At 39.1% G+C, this 23088-nt stretch overlaps 2 protein-coding genes across 6 annotated transcripts; one reads left to right on the top strand and one right to left on the bottom strand.

The window, feature by feature from the left end:
- Positions 1 to 1486: 1486 nt before the first annotated feature.
- LOC143359587 (putative aminoacyl tRNA synthase complex-interacting multifunctional protein 2) lies at positions 1487 to 3642 on the bottom strand. Of its 2 annotated transcripts, none has more exons than XM_076797612.1 (4): positions 3250 to 3642; positions 2238 to 2387; positions 1944 to 2169; positions 1487 to 1868 (listed from the first exon to the last, which is right to left on the bottom strand). In XM_076797612.1, exons 1-4 carry the CDS (start codon positions 3430 to 3432, stop codon positions 1504 to 1506), a joined length of 924 nt encoding a protein of 307 aa, XP_076653727.1. In that variant the 5' UTR covers positions 3433 to 3642; the 3' UTR covers positions 1487 to 1503. The 2 variants fall into 2 exon arrangements, with proteins under 2 accessions (XP_076653727.1, XP_076653728.1); XM_076797613.1 differs by having other exon boundaries at positions 3268 to 3641.
- E(bx) (nucleosome-remodeling factor subunit NURF301 E(bx)) lies at positions 2512 to 23053 on the top strand. Of its 4 annotated transcripts, none has more exons than XM_076797586.1 (27): positions 2512 to 3165; positions 5610 to 6661; positions 6973 to 7255; positions 7337 to 7545; positions 7627 to 7980; positions 8048 to 9232; positions 9307 to 9497; positions 9759 to 10579; positions 10891 to 11209; positions 11284 to 11593; positions 11817 to 11952; positions 12343 to 12623; positions 12710 to 12850; positions 13133 to 13240; positions 13328 to 13515; positions 13706 to 13942; positions 14193 to 14412; positions 14740 to 15078; positions 15311 to 15499; positions 16302 to 16517; positions 16597 to 16903; positions 18025 to 18226; positions 18299 to 18561; positions 18776 to 18943; positions 19032 to 19227; positions 19682 to 19766; positions 19988 to 23053. In XM_076797586.1, exons 2-27 carry the CDS (start codon positions 5623 to 5625, stop codon positions 20188 to 20190), a joined length of 8190 nt encoding a protein of 2729 aa, XP_076653701.1. In that variant the 5' UTR covers positions 2512 to 3165; positions 5610 to 5622; the 3' UTR covers positions 20191 to 23053. The 4 variants fall into 4 exon arrangements, with proteins under 4 accessions (XP_076653701.1, XP_076653703.1, XP_076653702.1 ...); XM_076797587.1 differs by lacking the exon at positions 2512 to 3165 and adding an exon at positions 4746 to 5292; XM_076797588.1 differs by lacking the exon at positions 2512 to 3165 and having other exon boundaries at positions 4745 to 6661; positions 18302 to 18561.
- Positions 23054 to 23088: the final 35 nt, after the last annotated feature.

Raw genomic sequence — 23088 nt, forward strand, 5'->3', positions numbered from 1 at the left:
CTAAATTGTAGTATGATGAACATTGGAAATTGCAATCGTAATTGCCTGTTCGAAGCTTTTCAATATACATTAATAAAGAAAATGCTTTTTGTTTAATATTTCTAATGCGAAACATCGAATAGAAGAAAAATGAATAAGGTATAAGAAGTCAATGTAGATTTATAAACTATTCACAATCAGGCCTATCATATCAATTTTTAAATGAATTTCATATACTAAAGATATCCGAGTCTGATAATATTGTTGTACTGAATAGTAAAGAAAAAAACACGGATGTTTATGCAGAATGCGACTGCGCGTGCATTTCTAAGTATTTATAAGGGACTTCTTATTATAATATATTGCTGTACATAAAAAAAAAACTTATATTAACTACGAATTAGTGATACATACATACGACATCTGTACACTTAGTGCACAGCTTCGACAATGTTAGGACAAATATCATGCTGAATAATCGTTAGGCAACGTGTAATTTATCTTTTCTTGGAATAGATACTTATCAGCTATTTTCATTATTTTTTTAAAATCGTGAAAAAAGCAATTTGGCTTTAATAACATTGCGTACGTTTCTTGTACGCAACTGGTTCGACATTCAACGATAATATTAATTCATCTGTAGCATATAGTACCATACATACAGTATTGCAAAACATCATCATACCCCAGTTCTACTCGATTTAGAACCGCTACTTTTCTTACCATAAACGATTGACTCGCTGTCATTACTCTTCCATAGATGAAAGACATACTACGAGCGAAAAGCATTTCAGACTGATATCGACACACACACACACATGAAATGTTTTTCTTTGTTTAGTATCGATTTTGTAATAAGTAGCCATACAAAGGAAATAAACGTGACATTTCATTAACTCTAGCAAAGAAAGATAAATCATGAAAAATATTCTTCTGTGACAATATGCAGTGAAATTTAGAAATTTGTTACGAGAACTATACATTGCGTTGAAGATACGTGATTATGATTAAGGATTAAATGGCAGCTATGATTAAAAACTGATAAATTATCCTTAAAATTGTAATTAATTCAATGATTTTGATAATGATCATAGGATGCGATTAACATGTGTCATAAGCTAGATGGCAAGTTGTGTGTATTCGAGACGCGTCGTTCTGTAAGTTTAAAGACTTGCTTTCTAGTTTCGGTTAAATATAGCGTTAATTTTACTATTTGTTAACATCTGTCATCATTACCGTCCTGTGTCATAGCGAAGTAACTTTTTTATTCCAGAAAATATGAGGAAAATCTTTGCAACACTGCCAATAAATACTTTAGTTGAAGAACGGAACTACTTCTTCATACATTTCTATGTACCGATAGCATATTTAATCAAAGCGCATTCGAAGCATAATATACATGTATGAGATATTTCAAATACATGTTAATCTTTTAATAAAATTTATGCAATTTTATTCATCATGTCTTATCATACTTCTGACCATTGAGATTAAGTAATCGAATATATGCTTAGTAAAAAACATTTATTGATAAAAACGTTTCTCACAGGCTATAAACCATTTTTCGAGCTTTGGCGGACACTTTGGAAAGACTTGTTTAATTGTGCTCCACACTGCAATGTCTGCTATATCAAACTCCTTTTTATCAGATGAATTGATATTTAATTTATCAACTAGTAATGAGATTAATTCTTGCTTTCTTTTCAATGTACTTTGATAGCGTATTGAGTGGCACAAATCTAGTATCCAGTCGATTCTATTTACATTTTCTGGACACATAGAGTTCTCATAATTGTGTGAGCTTATCAGCCTGCTAAGATGTCTTAGAAAATTAATTTCACCCGTTATATTGTAACCACGTAGACCAGACACAAGTTCAAGATCTGCAACTGCAAGTCAAAAAGTACGCATAAAAATGCATTCATTGTTAAATAAATTTATCTGTTCACATAAATGTATTTTACCATCTTTCCAAATCAATTGTAAGTTGACAACATTTTTCCTAGGAGATTGTGTAATTGATTGTTCGATCGAAGGAATTTGCTCATTGATACTTGAGTGAACATAAGTTTCTATTCTAATATCAGTGTCCATCCACACTTGTTGTAAAGCTAACACGGAATAAGGAAGCATCTTTGGATTCGCATTTATGATTAGATATACAGTGACACCTGGCATGACAACAGTATCCTGGAAAAGTTAATGGAAACATTACTCTTCTAATTCTTTGTTTTAAAGATTAACAAGTCGAATGGTACCTGGCTTTTGTTGCATATTTCGAGTGGTGCAGTCTGATTGGTTCGCTTTAATAAATTACAAAGAGTCGAGACTTGTTTCTTAAGATCCGCGAGCTGAGCCAATATTTTCTCCTGCCTCGCTTCTAATAAATTATATTCTGGTAGAGGACACTGAAATAAAACATATTTTTACCACGTGTGTAACAGTCCTACAACTAAGCATTGCAGCATCAACTTCACAAATGACGACGATCCCAAATGTACGTTATTATACGAACGAACAGAGTACTAATACCTTTTTTATTATAAGATTTTCTTTCTTTTCGCATTATTTTGCCAATGACAAATTACTACCATTTCTATACTAGCATATTATATCAATGTACAACTACTAAAAGATTGGTTCACAATAAATCAAAATGCTCTAATTCTAATTTCCATTATTGCAAAAAATCTGAATGTCCAAATACTTTTTTGACCTACTATGCATCTCTGACGGATGCATGGTAAGAAAAAATTTTTCTAAAAAAAAAAAAAGGTGCAAGAGTCATGGATTATAGATTTGACAGTTGACCAGTAACATTGTTGATTGGGACCAGTAAACAGCTACATGGTGCACACATCACAGTGGGTTAGGTTTTCTGTGTGTTTGGTTATACAACTGTACTTTGTAGCTTTCAGTGCAGTTCTAATTTAGTAAGCTTGCCCTTCTTCTATAATAATTATCTCCGCGTTTCCCGCTTATCCTTTGACCGAGCCGAATTTTTCGTGCACGACAGCCGCGTCGGTGTCCTGTTAGACGAAAAATTGGAGGGGCACGCATCGATCAAGCCTGTAGAACCATATTCCCGGTCGATCGTGATTAGTGCTTGTGGAAATTTTGGGAGGAGTCATGCACAACAAGCTCGAGACAGAGGAAAGGCTCGAAGCTACCATGCACGGTCGAAGCGTGAGTAAAAAACCGTTCGATTCTAGTAGAAATTATCGTAGCGCGCGTCTTCGTGCCGGCATGAGGTACAGAAATGATGAAAACCTTCAAAAAGCTGATAACCTGCTCTGTGATATCAGGCACGATCTTGTTCTCGGCTTCCGTATGGTCGTCCCTGGATCGTTCCTTGTGAATATTTCGCATTTCGTACATCGGTTTCGAATGGTGCAACGTGTCCGGAAGAGAGACGACCGGTTTCAAGGCGTACATCGCCATTTCATTGCGCATTTCGCTCGCCTCGGCGTTCGTTAATTCGCGAAAAAAAACAATAATTCCTGCTCACAATTGATCATCACACTCTCGTTCGTTTTTCGTATTTCTCGATTTTCGTTAGACAGCCATTTTTCTTTCATCCCCCACCACCTGTCACCGTCGCGGTCTCGTGTGTCTCGTGTCGCCGCTGCTGACTTTCCGACAACCACTGACCAACGCCGACACATCCGTTTTCAAAGATGGCGCCCGTAACTCTTCGCGAAATTACATGATGCCAAAATCTCATCGGTTTTATTCGAATTTTCTATGCAGTCTCCGCGCAATATATCGCAAAATTATTTTCGTGAGCTCAGCGAATTATTCGATACAAGGGAACGAATTGTTTCTCTCTTTGAATGCGAACGTATCAAGAGGACAGGGACATAAAAATGTCAATGTAAACATTACCAGGAATTACATACCCACATATTTATGTCTTTTAGCTGAACTTGTGAGTTACGATTTCTTTATTTACATATTTGTATAGCTGTAACGATTAGTACATTTCCTTGCCGCGACTGACGGATACGTTCATAGAGATTATTCGTGTGATGTATTGATGAATTTTGTAACAATTAAAAAAATTAACTTAAAACAATAGTTCAGCTGCTGATGCTTACCTTAATTTAAATTTCTCACTCAAACTTTCATTTATTTTTTTATTTAATATTGACTACATTAACCCTTATTTTAATGCATTTTTAAAGTTTATTCATATTAAATTTTATTAATTATGATTTATAAATTATAATTAAATTTATTGAAATATTTCATAATAATTTAATCAAACCCCTTCTAAGTTTTCATAAATTACGAAGTTACTATTGAATGCTTTTTCATACAATCATTATTAAATTTGACTTTCATAAACATTAGAGATTACTACCAATAATCCCTATGGTACCATAGGGATTATTCGCGTATTGCAACATTTGTATTGTGCTTCGATTGTTACGCACGTTACAGAAGTTCATTCAACTTCCAAGTAGAATTGTTTACTTCTCACGATATAATTGAATATTTACGAGGTAAAAGCATCGATAATTGTAGCCTCTATAGTAAAAGAATAGACGATACGACATTCGCGTTTAAACTTTACAGAATTCTAGTTTCGAACGCCGAAGATGTCGCGATAGTCGCTTGTTTCTCCGAAATCGGTAAAAATCTATTATCGAAGAATTTGCTTGGCGAACATGTCGAAAACATTCCCTGCTAAAAAACACGATGATTTTTAATTGATACGACGGTACATGTTGAAAAAATATGTACCGACATAACGAGGTGCGACAAATTGAAGATCAGGTGGTGTCCTCTGTCGAAGCTTCTCCGAAACTAAGGTTAGATTTCTCTCTTGCGGGTAACAGCGAATTCGTGTGTGATTGAGTTACGCGAATTTGTTGCTCGATTTGGTGGCCCGTAAAAAACCAATGGTGAATTAAAATACGGTGTAATAGAGGACGCGTAACGAGGGTAAACCAACGAGGAAAAGGCGAGTGGTTTTTATCGGAAGTGCGGTTAGAATACGCGTTTTTCCAACCGCGCATGTCGCCACCTATTGTTGATCTGACAGGATCTTGTGTAGTTACGGTGAAAGCGATTGGACCTTCCGTACGTTTCGTGAGAAATGAAAAAGCGATCGCATGGACCCCGGATCGCATGAATCCCATTGAAATACGTTCGCAGGGGACACGGTCGAGCCGTATATCATTCCCAGACGGAAAGCCGAAAATTTCATCGAAGATTTCGTCGACTTTTTAAGTAGATGCGTTCGAGGCCAGACATGGCGGCGATTCGATGAACCAATTGGAGCAGCGCTCTCTTCGAGGATCCGATATTGTAAATACCCCTTACACTCGCGTCAGTGAATGATTTTCCCGTACATAGTTTCGCCGTTATCGGTTGGAAAATCGGGTTTTTATTATCGCGGGCGGTTGATCGTCGTTTGTCGATAGGAGGATAGAAGCCACGCGAGATCGTACCGAGCCGTTGATCATGAAAGAATTGTGTTTGGTCACGTGACCGTAGCCGAAAAATGGCGCAAAGATCAGAGTACAAACATGAGTTCCATTTCATTGCTACGGTGTCATTTGTATTTGTTTACAAGCGCGCGTTTTCACAAACCACGTGTTAAGTAAGTGCCATTTCGTTGACAGTGCGTGACGGACAATGACGGGGAGAGGGTCGAAGAGACGGGGCCGACCCCCCAAGTCGGTGGTCATGGAAAGGCCGAAAAAGTTTCAGTATCATCTGATGAAGAAGCCAAAGTATCTGCAAAACAAGGGTTCGGAAACGCCAAACTCACAGCCGAGTACGCCAACACCGTCGAGGCCGTCGTCACCGGTTGAGAGCGAGGAGAGCAGACGAAGCACCAGAACTCGAAAATCACGGGGACCCAGAGAAAGACATTCGCGCAAGGGTGGCCACTCAGGTTCTGGAGTATATCACCGCCGAGGTTACAATACTAATGTTGACTACAACGATTCCGAGTACCATTACGGATCGGACTTCGGCGACGAGTCCAGCGAGAAGAGCGAAGTGGAAGAGGACCCCCTGCAAAGCGATGTAGAGTCATCGGAAAGTATAGAAGAACCTGATCCGTCGAGTGACAGTGACTTTTCCCTCTCTAGTTATAGCACCACCAGTGGCACTCCCCGTAAAACGTTGCTCAGTCAACAGAGGCCTCCTAGCCCTGAACCGCTATGGCTCCAGAACAGGGAACTGCCGTCGTTGGTACTACCTAAATCTTCGGATGACCTATTAGTCCCTAAGGAATACGTTATGCCGTCTTTATCGATCTACGAAGTGTTGAGACACTTTCGTACTCTGGTACGCTTATCGGCCTTTAGGTTCGAGGATTTCTGTGCTGCCCTTATTTGCGAGGATCAAACCAACTTACTGGCGGAGATACATACGATGCTCATCAAAGCTCTCCTTAGGGAAGAGGATTCACAGCAGACACACTTCGGTCCTCTCGATCAGAAAGACTCTGTGAATGTTAGTTTATATTTTGTGGATCCGATGTCTTGGCCAGAAGTGCTACGCTCTTACGTAGAAAGCGACAAGTGCTTCGACGAGAATATTCTACATATATTATCGACTTGCGAATATCCGTTCACTTCTATCGAGGACAGACTCAAGGTGCTCCAGTTTTTAACAGATCAGTTTTTAATTACGAATCCTGTAAGAGAAGATCTGCTGCACGAAGGTATATTTTAAACAATATTTAATGGCATTTTTTTCAGTATATTTAACATAAATGTTTGACTAAATCAGCAGGAGAAATGAATGTGTCCATGCTGAAGAACTAATCTTCCTTTCTTCATTGAAAAATATCAATATTTTTTATGTTTTATTTGATAATTACATTGATCAAAGTTTACTTCTCCTATTTTTGTAATTTTGATTTATGATTGAATTAGTAACAGAAAGAAAGCAGAAACATTTGTTAGTTTGAAACTACTTTGTTTTCAGTGCATTATTATTTTCATGTATACAATATTCACTTCTTTTTTTCAGGAAATATGCATTACGATGATCACTGCAGAGTTTGCCATCGGTTGGGCGATTTGCTATGTTGTGAAACCTGCCCAGCTGTATTTCACTTAGAGTGCGTCGAACCTCCGTTAGTCGATGTTCCTACAGAGGACTGGCAGTGTAGTACATGTAAAGCTCATAAAGTGACTGGTGTTGCGGATTGTATACCTGATGTTGAGAAGAACGGTTCGCTATGCCGTCAGGAACATTTAGGATTTGACAGACATGGCAGGAAATATTGGTTTCTTGCTAGAAGAGTTTTTGTGTAAGCTACAGCTCATTAAAAGAATAGAAAGTTTCATTAAAACACTCTTTCTATGTTAATATTACAATTGTCTTATTACAGTGAAAGTGACGACGGTGAGGTTTGGTATTATAGCACACCTTTGCAATTAGACGAATTGTTACTGACATTAGATCGTACTGAAATGGAAGTTGCGCTGTACCGTGAATTATCAGATTACAAAGACGAAATTGTACGACAAATGGAACTTACAGAATCAATTACTAATCAATTTAAGGGTAACAAGAAGTCGTACCTAGAAGTAGAAAATAGTAAGTTCAGATATACTGTTTTTATATGTGTGTGTTGAATGAATTTCTAAGGTGCACTGCTTAACGTTTTAATTCTTCTAGGTCTCATATTAAAATTGCAAAAAGAACGGCAAGAGAAGCAAGAGAAAGAAGAAGAAGATAAGAAAGAGAAGCAAAGACAAGAGGCTGAAGATATGGTACGCAGAATACACGAAGGTTCGGATTCTCTTGAAGCACAGTTGGCTGCCGTAACAGATCAAGAAGCGAAGCCAGCCGAGGAGTCGTCTACGAGAGAAAATGCTCCCGAGACAGTAGCAGAAAATGTAGAAGTAGATAGTGTAGATGCTGATGTAGATGCAGCGAATAAAAATGTGAAGATGTCTACATCATCCTCTGAAGAGATTGACGAAGAAGCTTTGGAAGGTGAAGAGGGTATTTCGAAAATTGGTAAAGACGGTAAGTTGTGAAATTTCACGTATTTGTTAAAAGAAAAATACTAAAACGAGTTACGTTAATTCCGCAGGTAAGAAGCACACAATCGTAACAAGATCAAAAACAGGGTCTTTACAGCCCAGAACATTCAACATGGACGATTTGAAGAGACGCACCGGTACACAAATATCGAAAGAAGAGTTGGAAAAGTTGGATAAAAGTTTGAAGGAAGAGGGAGACGGTACACGATTGACAAGGCAGAAAGCCCACCAAATAGCTTCTGGTACTCACCTCTTCAAGCTGGGAATGGACAACACCTTCAAATCGTACGTGAATCAGTACAGCACGAACCCTATCGCTCTGAATAAAGCCCAGCGCAACGAGGAACGCGACAAAAAGAGACACTTGTCGCACAAATTCTCGCTCACTCAGGCGTCCGAGTTCAAATGGGTGGGAAGTTTGACTGGAACCCGGGCTCTTTTGGTTAGCACCCTCCGTCAAACGATCCTCCAACTCGAGAGTAGCATTCAGGCACCGTATATGCACACCAACTGGCCTCTTCTGCGCAAACCTTGGACCACGGCAGTGGGCGCATGCATAAATCCCAGAGATTTTGCACGAGCTCTGATTGTGTTACAGGCGTGCATTAAGTCGGTGGTGTTTGCCAGTGTATGGCACGATCAGCTCGGACATGTGAAGTTGCAAAGAGTAACGGCTCTCGAAAGAGAGGAGAAGAAGCGGCAGGATAAGAAAGACAAGAAGGAGAGAGAAGACGAGGAGGAACGAAACCGTTTGTTTAATTTCGTCAAGTACACGTTAGGCTTGAAACATCAAGTGTGGAAACAGAAAGGGGAAGAGTACAGAATCCATGGACAAGGCGGTTGGCTGTGGGTGTCTGCTAGTCGCCGCTACAAACTCTCCGATATGACGAAGTTAGGTCTTCGGATGGGTCCGCAAAAGATCATGGTACAAATCAGAGATCAAGAGGGATTGAAGATATTAGCTCTGGATCCTCCCACGTACGAATTCTTGATCAAGGAGTACTGTCCATCGAAAAAGGAGGAAAACGTGGAAGTGAAAGTCAAGCAGGAGATCAAAGAAGAGGAGACCTCTAAGGATGCTATGGATACATCGGTAAAGCAAGAATGCAAAGCGGAAAATGTAAAGTCGGAACCGACTGAAAAGAATAACGCAGAGACGACCACAAAGTCGGATGACGCAGACTCTAAAACAGATTCGCAATCGGTTAAGCAGGAAACAAAAATGAATTTGTCATGTACGTATCGTAAGCAAGTTTTAGTTTTGTCCACAGGTTCGTTTAATTATTAACTTGTTTCATTTCTCTTATAGTCTTAGCAGGTATAAAAATCGAGAAAGTTTTCACTCCAATCAAAGAATTCGAAGAAATCGACATCACCAAAGCGCTGACTACCAACGGAAGACTCCATTATCCAAAAATTGCGAAAAAGATCAGGATCGACGATTTTCTAGCGCGTAGAACACACTTGAAGCTTTTGGAAGAAAGAAGATTATTACAGACTGTAAGTAAATGCGCGTATTTTGCACAATTGACGAATACACCTATTTATCACCTTGATCGCCAGCTAGTTCAAAGGCGAGTCGATTGTTACATCGGCAGACTACAGTATAACGAATGAAAGAATAACGGCTAACGATTCGAGGAACTGTGATCGAATAACGAATAAAATTTCATTCGTTATTTGCTACCAAAAAAAATTTTATTCCAATAATGACCAACTCTGATCCTAAACTATTCTCAATTAATCTTTGTTGCTTTTCAGGAAAAATCAAAAGAACAGCAGAATCAACCTGCGAGTCAAAAGACTGAAGGAGAGTCTGAAGTCGACATTGAGAATAATGAAGAAAGCGATACGGACGGTGGCGAACATACTCTGCAAAGTATACTTACTGGAAAACAGCCTAGTAAAACGATATCCACGTCGGCCAGAGAGATGCTGGCTGTAATAGGGAAGCGTATTCAGCACGTCAAAGCACAGTATGCGAATATTATGAGACTCACCAAGAATAGTACTTGTTATTCACGGTATTGCAACATGACGACGCCGCCGGGGAAGATTGGCAGCACGACGCAGAGTCTAACGTCTACATGTTACTCTCCCATATGTCTCCAAAAGGCCAGATTAAAGCGTGATCTTATCACACTGTTGAGAAAGGCCAATGCTTTGAATAACAATCAATCGTCGACCGCTTTGGTGGTTAATACATCCGCGGCACAGGCGCAACAAAGTGGAATAAAGACGGAAGGAACTGACGAGAGCAAAGAAGCGATTAAAAAAGATTTGGAGTCAGCGGTGGCGTTGGCAACGCACTGCAAGGAAGAAACGCCAGCTACCAACGTGGTGAGAGATATAGCTTCACCCCCTGCCAAGAGAATTAAAGTTGAATCTAATCAGAAAGCAGACAACAATGGAAATTCAGAAAATGTAGACGTAGTGATGACTACAACGAGTAACGTAGTCACCACTACAACCGTAACCACAACGCAGCAGACTGTAAAGACTGTAGACGGTGTAGTGCAGAGTATGAAGGAAAACACGACTTCGAAAAATTCAGTTACATTTTCGTCCGAAGTGAAAACTAGGTAATGAATATTATATTTTGTTTTTAACACTTCGATGGCCGCGCATTTTGCTCGTTGACTGTCACACGTCGCCGGTGTATTCTTCTTATAATACTGATAAAGTAATCGGGAAGTACATCGCACAGTTTTTACATGAAATGAAATGCGGGCACAACTTTTGTCAGAAATGACCAAAAGACCGCATGATGGTTAATTTTTCTCGGTATTTCATAGTATGATTACACGAGCGTGACAGCGGTCGTCAAAGTGTCAATTACATATTTTTGCGTTGAGAGTGAATTACTTTGAACAATATTGGTCGTTGTTAACAGCACGGGGCAGAAGACAACGATTGTCAATCGAAGAGGCAGAACCGTGCAGAGGAGTACAGTTGCCAAAGAATTGAATGCTGACGGCACAGAGAGAGTTTACAGTGCCGTTTCGACCGAGGGAAAGATTTACTTGAAGAAAGTCTCGATTTCATTAGCGGATAGGAAAAAGAAGCGTACCCCGGTCAAGTACCCGTTGTGTTCCACATTTTGCACAAAGAATAAGCATCGTAGTATATTACTGCTTCCGCAACACGAGTTACGAAAATTGGCTAGGGTCGGTGGACGAATGCCAGTTCAAGGATTCCATCATGTTGCTAAGGTATACACGTTCTTCACGTTCGTGTCAACGGTAGAAAAGTTAGCGTACTCGGCGTAACACGTTTTTTATTTCAGGCTAACATGTCTGTATGGCCGTATCCGTGTCCTAGACCACTGTTCAAGACTTGTTGGTTGTACCGAACAGTGGGGATAAAATCACTATCAGCGGCAGCTCTACAATTAAGAATATTATGGGGATGTCTTCGATGGGACGACATGGCCGCGAAGCCATTGTCCACGGATGGCAAACATCAGATCACAACAGACACAGAAATCATGTCGTTAGAGATACTCAAGCACCGTCATGTTGGTCAATTTCTAGATAAAACACAGTACTTACGCAGGAAGGTTGTCATACCTTTGGAATTGCCGAAACAAGTCAGAGGTTAGCATAACGAGTAACAAATCATTATGTTGTTCATTTATTTATTTTGGAATTTATTTTGCAATTCAGTTGAAACTTTATATACATTTTCTTTTCTCGTCTTCTGGCCAGATCCGGTTTCCTTCCTTGATGGTTTAGCCTTTGGCTGTCCTCTTTCCCCTCTTTTTCCAAATATTCTACCTTACCTATATTCTTACATATTAATACAAATCATTTTTCACAGAGGTAACGTCTATAAGAAGCGGTCTTAGAAAAAGAAAACGTCCAGAATCGCCGCAAAGCACCGAGCCACAAGTTACAGAGGAGTGGGTTGATGAGGATAAATTAGAATTGTGGGAAATTAAACAGTACGGCGACAGGTATGGTAGTACAGAATGTCGAACGATTGTACTAAAGTTTCTATTTTAAAAGTGTCGTTGCAATGAATATTTCTTTTCACTATATTTTCTGGATTTATTCAACGATAATAAAATTTGTTGACACGTTGATTGCCGATTCAGCGACCACAAAAATTAATGTGCGACCACAGAAACTGATATCGGGTCCGAGGGGTTAATAGGTTGTCTGGTAGATAAAGTGTTGAGTCTGTATAAATACTTCTCAAATGTGAATGAGATGACAATCAACGTGTTAATAGAAGTTGCATTCGACACCTGACACTTTCACCTTATAAGATCACTCGATGTCTGACCTATCCTTGTTTAACACCATCTGATACTAACCCTCCTCTTGATGTGTGTCCTCTCCAGGTTAGAGAAGGCTAATGCCCAGATTATTACTAGGAGTCGATCGGGTCAGCCACAATCTGCAGGTGCTGGTTCGAACAGAAATTCAGGGTCCACTGTAGGGTTGGGTGATCAGCTTGTTAGCGGTAAAGCAACGCCGGAGGAGATCAAAGAGAAAATGGAACAACAATTGCGCATGCAGAGAGCTGCCCATCAGCAAAAGAGGGCTTTAGAGACGCTGAAGAGTCCGGCTAACTCTGCCACGGCCACGCAACTTGTTAAAGTCACTACTAACTCTGCTCATGGTGAGAGCCACTCTATTCAATTAAATTTACGAACGCATTATTGTTGAAGTTGAAATTAATTTGAGATTATTCCATGTGTATCACAGACGGCACGGTGAAATTGGTTTCGAAGGTAGCGATACCAGCGAATCCAAATAGCGGAACTAAATCACAACTAACTTCCCTTCTGACGACTCCTACACAAAACAAGACTTTCATCGGAACCAGGCGTATTTATATGACGAAATGTAAATATCAATTTATCACTAGACTGCGAATTTTACGCATTTATAATCAAGTCAACTACAAAACCAACAAGACATTAGAAACATTTAAAAATATTGTTACATTATTTTCGACTTTTTAAGACGATTAAAAGCGAAAATACTTTTTCATTTAGCTTCGGTGTCGTACAACTGACTTGGACAATTATTATTTTGCATGAAGATCCGCAGTCTATTTATCATATACATAAAACATATTACAATTCGATGTGTACTTATTCAACGTTTCATATTTGTTTCAAATAGCGGCTGATGGTACAACAAAAGTTGTTTCCGGGCCTACAAGCATTTTGCCGAAAACACAGTTGCAATCTGGAAATCAGCAGTCGCTGATCAAAGTTTCTGGCCAAGCAGGTATTTATTCGATTCGATGTTATAATAGCGTAGACGTGTTTGTGACATCTTCAGTTGATCAATTTCTTTTCTCTTTTCACGAAGCAGCACCTGTGCAACAAATTCAACAGAAGGTACAGATTTTAAGAGGACCGGATGGGAAGCTGCAAGTTCGAGGTTTGATGCCTGGTCAGCAATTAGTTCAAATGCCGGATGGAAAGTTGCATGTGTTGAACACTGGTCAAGCGATTGCGACCACCCCCGCGCAATCTACTGCGAACAGTTCAACTACACAGGTAATATTTTTTTGAAGTATGACGATACAGCAGGTAGTCGCTCGTTTCGTAGATCTGTGTCGATTATATACATTCTGAAAATTTCGTCGAAATTGGTTGATACGGGAAAAACGGCAGGCAGCGCAACAAGCGAGAACTTACTGTATTGAAGTATTAGAATAGCTTATTAAATTATGAAACATTCTTCAAGACGAAACCCGCTACCACAACGAGCGGAACCAAAGCGGCTGCAACACCCAACGCTACAGCTAGCAAGGCTAGTCCAGCTAAAGCAGCAGCGAATTCAACGCAACAACTGCAGGCAGCGCAGCAACCGCAACCGGGTGCGCAACGTCCAGCAACAACCGTGGCGATCGCGACACCAACGCAAGCAACCAAAAACGCTATTGTGGTGGCTAACACCGGGCAACTTGTCCAGGGTGCACAAGTACGTGTAAAGCGGTAACTCCGTGAAATGCAAATTATGCCGGTGATTATGAAAGTGAAATAAGTCACGTCTTCTTTCTTCGAGATATTTAGACCTCTGCGTCTGAAAAATACTTTACCGTGGTAACATATAATACGTAATGTTTAATATATAATTATTTGGAATTTTGACTTGCGCCGCTTTCACAATCACCGGCGCAATTGTGTTGCGAAGCATTATGCAGAAGTATTAATGTGTTATGAATTTGCAGGTTCTATCTTCTAGTGGCCAAGTGATCAGTGGTAATCAAATAGTAGTCACCAATGCGAATCTAGCTCAGCAACTTGCAACAGGCAAAGCTCAGTTAACGACAATCGGTGGCCATCAAGTAGTGATTCGTAGTACACCGACGGGCAATCAAATTGTGCATTTAAATTCAGCGAATAGTAGTATTATAGTTAAAAATACTGTCACACCGAATAAGCAACAAGGTTCGCTTTTTTAAACTAACGTATGACAAGGTGGAGCTTTCAAAACAGTTGACCTCGAATGACCTTCGTAACACAGGCCATTGTATTCGACTTGAAATACCGTTCCAGAATATTAAAGTAAAAAACACATCATTGCATTTAAAAAACGAAAAAAAAAAACAGATGATTGACCTATACAAAGCATTTCCTTTATGCCTCCACTTATTAAAAAAAAAACAAAATTAAACACACAGGTGACCTTTTTTAAATGCTCTACCTCGTATAATTTAGACGAAAAAGATCCGAGAAATGATTGTTCAATATTAATGATCCTTGTTTTGTGTTCAGTTCCTGCGTTACAAACTACTCAAACGACGACAGCAACGACAACAGGAACACAGTCCACCGAAACGACAAACACCACCGTCGGCAGCAATGCGACCACAAATGCAAGCGCGACGAACACGACCGCGTCCAATCAAGCCTCCACTGCTCCAGCACCTGGAAGCGTTGAGGCATCTTTGTTAGCTGGTCAACCACCTGGCACCGTCATTAAATGCGTCACAGCCCAAGTCATTCAAACCACTCAAGGGCCTCGCATAGTCTTACAGGGTTTACAGGGCGCAGACTTTACACCGCAGCAACTCGCCATGGTGCAGCAGCAGGTCAAACAACAACTGCTCAAAGGTTCGATATCTGATACCGTTATATGTAGATCGTGGATCTCTATGCATCTATTGCATTTTCTTTTATTTCCACCATGATACACTCTTCAGTCAGCAAAATATACTTTTCCCTTCATCTGATTTGTATAAAATGGCTTGCAAAAATGGGAATTTGCATGAAGATCTGCAGTCTAGTCGTATGCATGTTTTTAGGTGTAACGCGTTTTTATTGATGCACGATTTTCGCATTTTAGCTCAAGCTACCACAGGAAAGCAAGGCGTACTAGGGCCTACGAAAATTTATTTGGCTGTTCAACCAGCACCGAACAGTCAGCAAGCTCTTCAGAGCTCTCAGAGCTCCACAACAGTGAATACTCCGGCCGCTCCGGCAACAAAGTCGCAGACTGCACAGCAATCAACTGTTTCACCTCCAGCTGCAACTGGTTTGTATCAGCAATTTCGTACTCCTTAAGGAAGAGGGGGTATTTTTATTTTCCATGACCGTTTCTACGCGAATTTTTAGGACTTTTTTTTTTGCTTACATATTTATTGGAACTCGATGTACACGTGTGATTTTTTTCAAGTAAAAATAATCAAAATTACATGAGTTATATATTTTTTTTATAGAGCATGTTTTGCAAAACAATAAAACATGGCTCGACGGTCGCCGTAATTCCAGTCTTTCTACCAATCGAAAACAACAAAATGAAGTTGTTTATGAATGTACTTAGTTATGGCCAAATTAAAAGAAATTAAAAATCTTGATGATTTATACAATGGTGGCATTTTGAAATCGAATTACCTTTTCGAATTATATTTTTTCATATTTTTCGGCCCTTAGCACGATAAAAGAAATAAGAAAAATCCGTTTGCACATATATTCTAAAACACTTAAACGTAAAGAAAATTCCAAGAAAGAAGTATCGATTTTTCGAGGATGAAGAACCAAAATACCCCCCTAATCCCTTGCACTATAACAAGTCAGACTTGTGATGAAGATTTTGAACAGAATGCCCTAAATATGTATGTCATTAATTCCCTTGAAATCCAAACAAATCCTATTTTGTTATCGATTGTATAGCCATCGGAAAATACATAGGCGTTCAATAAATATAAACTTCCCTCTTCTTCAAAGTAATTACGAACGTTACAGAAGTTCTAATCTCTGTGACCGTAAAACAAATCGTAGTGGAAGGGGTTGGCAAGAATTTTCTGATTTTGTAAATTGTATTTTGGCTTCGGCAGAACCGCAAACAGGAACAGAAAGCATTCCAGAGCTTCCAGCGACAACCGAGAAACCCAAAGTGGTTGTCCAACAAGTTGGACAGCCGAGTGTACCCGCTGACGAGGAGTCACAGAAAACAAGCGTGGCGAATGGTCAGCAACCATTGCAAACTATGAAAGAAGGAAGCGATTCTTCGGGCAATAAGTTTATTTTAACGCCTGACTATATCCAACAAAGTTAGTAGCTACTCGGTAATTTAGTAATGTATTTTTTATCATCTAACTTAGTTATAGTAATGATCGTGAATCTTCGCAGCTATTAAAAACGCCTTGAAACAAGAGAATCTGAATCCGGAGATAGAGGAGAAGCTATTGCAACTGCAACGATACCAAGAGAAACAAATGAAGGGGAGTGTCGAAAACTCGATAGCCACCAATCAAAGTCACACTACGCCTACGGTTACAACGCCGCGTGTTCCATCGCGCAAAAGACCAGCAACCTCTAACATTCCAACGACAACTACCCCGACGAACACTCAATCGTTAACGAACGACCAGGATGGAGAGTGGGAGACGCCTAGAAAGAAACTCGCGATAAAACAAGAGAATCGCGAAACACCAAAGTAAGTTCACATTCAGGTGAATCTTACTATAACCTCCGATTTCGATGATTTCTGGATATGTTGTGAAAATCGATATTTTTGAACAGTTTTTTCCTTTGCACATTAGCGGCGATCTCGCTTAGTTTCCGAGATATTCGCGGGAAACTGTCGGTGCGTCTGTGGCACCGCATGCGTTAGTGTTGGTCGCCGGCCATTTCAAAAACATGGATAGAACGAGCTTAAAGGTTCTATGCACAACCGCGTATGCGAGACTGCTAGAAATATCTGTTATAACTCAATTAAAAATGACTATATTGGTTTGAGCTAGGTCCTGTAATCTGTGAGATAATTACAATAGACATTTCTTGCAGTCTCGCATAGGCAGTTGTTTACGCACCATGAAAGACAAAAATTTATGTTATGAAATGGATGTAGCGATTTCTTCATTAATTAACGCTTTAAACATTGCTACAATTGTAGTACTTCTACTTCTACAAAACAAACTGCTTGTACAATGCGAATTTTGCTCTAACACGCTTCAAAGTTCCTGGTTTTCCCTCTCAAATATGAAAGGAAAAACAGTGAAATTTAATATTTACTTGTACCTTGATAGAAATGTAGTATTTTTAATATATAAATAGTATTATTACAAATTTCAATTATTTTGAACACATTTTTGATTTTTGGTAAAATTTACTAACACAGAGTCGGAGTCTGCATATCTTCTCTCAACTCCGACTCCGACTCCACTGATCAGAAATCCCTTCCGACTTTGACTCCACTGATCAGAAATCACTTCCAACTCCGACTCCACTGATCAGAAATCACTTCCAACTCCGACTCCACTACTCACGGCCCTGGTCTAAGTAGAAGTTAAGTGGCCACCAATACTAACACGTGCAGCCTCACAGACACACAAATATAGACAGAATTCAATGCAGTGCTACCGTTAGTTTTTCGCGAATATCTCGGAAACCAAGAGAGACCGCCACTATCATGCACAGGAAAAAGTTGTCGAAAATGTTGAGATATATAACGTACCCAAAAATCATTGAAATCGGAAGATAGACAGCTGTTCTGCGGTTCCACTCGGATTGAAAATGGAAATTCATTGTTGTGCAAATGATAATTGTTTTGCGAAGGGTACTAAAAGTCGAGACAACAGAGACCGAGTCGACGCCAAAAAATCGAGCAGCGAAGCTGAAAGACAGTCAGGAGTTAAGAAGAAAGCAACAAGTGCATTCCCGTATGCAGGTACTGCTGTTTAGACATAAAGAATTGCTTAAGAAGGATATCCTGAAGAAGAGAGCATTACTGGAGAAAGAATTGCAAATAGACATTCAAGTAGGTTGTAGTAAACATTACCATATTTTTTGTTTATTTCGTTTGATATATATATCATTTGCTTGGTTACAGAAGGACCTGTCAGCAGAGCTGGCATCAAGAACGAAAGCAGAAAGACACAAGCAGGACGAGGTCAAAGTAGGCAGTGCAAAGCGCAAAGCTAATGCTCAAGTGGCTCAACAAGTCAGCCCACCTAATAGAGGCGGAAGGCCAAGGAAGTATAAAGCGCAAGGGAGTAGCAACACGCCACCAGGTGCATCGACTGCATCTGCTACCAATAGAATTAAGAAAGAGAAGTTGTATTGCTTGTGCAGAACACCTTACGATGAGACGAAGTGAGTACTAGAATACAAACCTCTTTCATAACACATACGTACAATCGGTCATAAACCAATGAATTAATTTCAATGAAATTTTCAGCATGTGTACATATAACTTATGTGAATCTACAAAACACATTTTTAATTTAACACATTTAAAGAGTGTGTCATTAATTATGAGACTGACCGAGTATTGTTCTTTTAAATAGTTGTAAACTGTTTGCAATAGATTCTACGTGGGATGCGATCTCTGTAACAATTGGTTCCACGGAGACTGTGTCGGCATCACAGAGGAAATGTGTAAAACCCTTTCCGAATTTGTTTGCACCGAGTGCAGACACGCGAGAGATACTCAAGAACTGTATTGCCTATGTAAACAGCCTTACGACGAATCTCAGTACGTCATACGCAAAATTATTGTGCCATATCAATGTTAATTTCTGGGCTGGATAGATGCATCAATATTTATTTATATGTGCTTACAGATTTTATATATGCTGTGACAAATGTCAAGATTGGTTCCACGGTCGATGCGTTGGCATACTTCAATCGGAAGCAGAAAATATCGACGAATACGTTTGTCCGAATTGCCAGCGAAACTCTTCTGTTAATTTTGCCAACATGAAGAACCTGAATGCGAAAGACCTCGATCTCTTGAAGAAACTAATTAAACAAATACAGGTAATATATCTGAGATAAACAATTTACGATGATCTTTTTTTGTTTGCATCAATTGCTAAGATTATTAACGACATCATAATGTAAGCAAGGATAGGTTATATTAGACCTGACCAACCCGCGGCCCGAGGGCCACAGTTGGCCCGTTCTCCCACTTCTTATTCCACTAAGAAGGGGAGTGACATTCCCCCACTATTTGACACATCGTATCACCAAAAGCGCATGGCATTTGTTTCTATCGTGGACATAAGGGACCTGTGTCCTGTGGGGAGAATGTTGAAGTTGGACAGGCCTGGGGCATTATTTGATTTGTTATCAAGAAGCAAAATAATTTTATTTCTTTTTAAAGAGGTTGAAAATAAATACTGCGTGTTGTTTGTAATGTTCAATGTCAGTTGCAATGTTTGTTACGTGTTCGAAATGCTTGTGATTAATATTTAAAAATGGTAATATTTAGGCACACAAAAGCGCTTGGCCATTTATGGAACCCGTGGATCCAAACGAAGCTCCTGATTACTACAAAGTTATAAAAGAACCAATGGGTAAGCGAATCCATCAGTTTCTCATGATCAAGATTTACTATTCACATAGATTCTCTTGATACATGACCGTGGATCTTTATGCAAATTCAATTCATTGATCGAACGATTACTTGTGGGAAAAATAATGATTAATATATAAATTAAAGCACAAGGATCTGCTGTCTGTTTATTACGATTAGTGTTCGCTGTTTCGAATATTTAATAAAACGAATAAATTACAGACCTGCAAACAATAGAGTTGAGGATAAACGATAGATCATACAAGAAGCTAAGTGAATTCATCGGAGACATGACAAAGATATTCGACAACTGTCGTTATTACAATCCGAAAGAGTCGCCGTTCTTTAAGTGCGCGGAATCCTTAGAAACATATTTTGTCCATAAGATTAAGAGCTTGAGAGAAAAGTTTTCCGAAGGGAAATAAGCAATCAAACGTCGAGAGAGAGAGAGAGAGAGAGAGAGAGAGAGAGAGAGAGAGAGAGAGAGAGAGAGAGAGAGAAATATAAGGGAAACATACGTGAGAACAGTAACTGAAACGTCAGTCGTTTAATTTCTGCAGTGAAAAAAGAAGGATCGATTTGTGCCAGTACACGTAGGAAAGAGACATTGAAAGTAGCCATAAGTTCGTAACAATAGGACACGTTAGTCCACTATTTATTAGAATTGTGTGAACAGTTTTGATTTGCCCTCGCGAGAGCGTACTTTATTTGAATAGTGGCATACAGTGAATTTTGGACCAGTCTTAGTCTATTTTAATAGTAATCGTTTCGTTGCCTGCTAGATAATCAATTGAACAATGAAGGGAAAACGCAGTTTGGCTTGAAGAAAAGAGGACGAACGATTTACCATTAAGATTGTAACAAAAAATTTTGATATTTGTATTATACGTTCTAACGTGGTAACACGCTCACTTTTATTGTTGATCTATGTCAATTTAACAAGAAAAAGACGTGCAATACAAAACGATTTGTTTCGTTACGTTCGATTTGTTTAACGGAAAAGACTTTCATTCAGTTATCCTTGTAAATAAATTACGTCTATGAATTGTGGTTCAAAATTCATTTATCGTGCACAAGCATTATTATTTATGTACATCTATTCAAATACATGTAATTATGCATATTACGGAGATAATTAACGAATATATCAAATCAGTGCCACCGAGCGTTTTAGAGCAATGAGTTTTTAGTAAACCCAATGCGAATCCATGAGAGACGAGGAAAGATGGAAATTTGCGCGCATGCAGTTAGATAAAAAAAAAAGAAAAAAAAAGAAAAGAAATTAATAAACAGGGAAATGGTCCAATTGCTGCGACATTACATTCTACTTCACTAGAGGAAAAACAACGCTGGAAAATGAAATGAGTAAATTTTCTCTCATGTAGGTGTATGGAATATATTAGCAAGCGCATAATAAATTGTACAAATTTGTTTATTGTGCTCACAAGTAACTATTATTATGTTGTTTTATCACATAAATTTTCTATAAAATTGTTTATAAGTAACATGTACGATGTTAGTTCGTAAGAAGTAAGCAGGCGTGAATCCTGCCTTGTATATAATATATATTCAGGTAGAAAGTGTCTATAAGGAAAAAATAGACTATAGAATTTTGGTTCTGATAGGACGAGAACATGTAGGAGGAGGGATGAAAGTCAGTCGAGACGCAAGTAAGCTGATTTGAATGAATATATTGTTTATATTTTAGCTATTAAACTACCACTCATGGAAATTAGTAAAAAAGGAAGGGAAAAAGCTGTACTACACACTGTACATGTGCAGATATCTTCGTAGTCTATAATCTTCGAAGAACATAAACAGGCAATATTATTTCATGGACGTATATATATATATATATATAAATAATTATACATATTTATATATATATATATATATATACACACATTATATAAGTATAAACATATATGCATACATATACATACTCAACTAAAGAAGTAACCGAATGAGCTCGCTTCGGAGATTTTACTAGCGAAATACAAGAAAGTAAAAAGATAGTTAAATATCGAAAAATTTCTGGAAACGAAAAGCATTACACCCGCAGAAACTTGTTCTGCGAGGCTCTAAAGAAACATTCACCTAACGAAGGGGAAGAAAAATGCGTTCAAACATTTCAACATGTTCTCTGATAGTAAGAATCAAGAGCTCCGTGTGCGTACATATTAATTCTATGTGTTTTCACGAAGTTCTGTGACCCATTTTTATCGGTCGTCAATCATTTGTTCAAGCGAAAGAAAGCAGATCGCTCAAAGCAGGTTGTACATTTTCGCCAGGATAACGCTTGTACAGTATTTTTAATTCAAAGTTCACTGGACCTGGCACTGATCTGTTTCTTACCTTCGACGTTCGATTATAGTTAACCGGAATACCATAGTTCGTTACTTTGCCCAGGTTTATACACCGCACTAGCTCTACCATAAGCAGCTCGGTCCGAGTGGTCGTACCATTACACGTTGTTGTTTAAAAAGAAAAGAAAAGAAAAAGAAGCGTCTGATTGTATGCGTGTCGATGCGCCGTTTTATTGTGAAGTGTACTCGACAAGTTTCCCTTCAAAATTGTATCGTTCGACCACGATTAGACAAATTTCTTTTATTTTTCTTCGCTCTTAATTCTTTGCTACGATCCCCCTCGGCGGCTTCCGGTCCTCTACGATCCCCCAAGTGTACTGTGTAAATTTTTCTCTAATTAATATTCGATCGATAATATAGCAAAGAATTAAGTGATACGTTTTAAACGGAATTTTATGTTCTCGGTAGGATTCACTCTTCGAGACTCGACGAGACACGTGCTCGAGATTCCTCCGACGTTGCCACGGAGCACTTCCGGCTCGCGTAGACCTACGAACAAATATTAACGACGAGTATTAACAAATATTTGAGCCGAGGCACCTCCGCGAGCTCGAGTAAAACGTAACGCCACGTACTAGCTTTATTTATCCTCCGGGGCAAACGGAGGAAGCATCATGTCTTTGTCTGGAAGAGTGAATCCCTTACTTTCCCTGCGAGGCACATATATGTTAACTCATTTGTACGAAAATTGTTTAATACTCTCTCGAAGGAGTCCCGCGAATGCGTCCATGATAATCTTAGCCGGAATTCGATCATTCTGTCGAGGTTACCGAAAAGGCTTTCGAGGTCACCGGTTTTCCTTTCTTCTGTAGACACGACGTTCGACTATGTATCGGAGCAAGGTTTCTTCTGTAAAAAGAGATTGTAGAAACACTTAAAAAAAAAACAGACACATACACACACATACAAACAAACAAAAACATGTATTAGATATTTAGCCGTGTAAGTTTTTTGGCA

This window comes from Halictus rubicundus, chromosome 12 (assembly GCF_050948215.1).
Source record: "Halictus rubicundus isolate RS-2024b chromosome 12, iyHalRubi1_principal, whole genome shotgun sequence".
Classification (NCBI taxonomy): Eukaryota; Metazoa; Arthropoda; class Insecta; order Hymenoptera; family Halictidae; genus Halictus; species Halictus rubicundus.

Coding starts and splice junctions, on each gene's coding strand:
- LOC143359587 (XM_076797612.1), bottom strand. CDS start 3,432: ATGCGCAATGAAATGGCGATGTACGCCTTGAAACCGGTCGTCTCTCTT. Junction 2,388..3,249: donor AGGTTATCAGCTTTTTGAAG/GTTTTCATCATT, acceptor GTTTTATTTCAG/TGTCCTCTACCAGAATATAA. Junction 2,170..2,237: donor AAATATGCAACAAAAGCCAG/GTACCATTCGAC, acceptor TAACTTTTCCAG/GATACTGTTGTCATGCCAGG.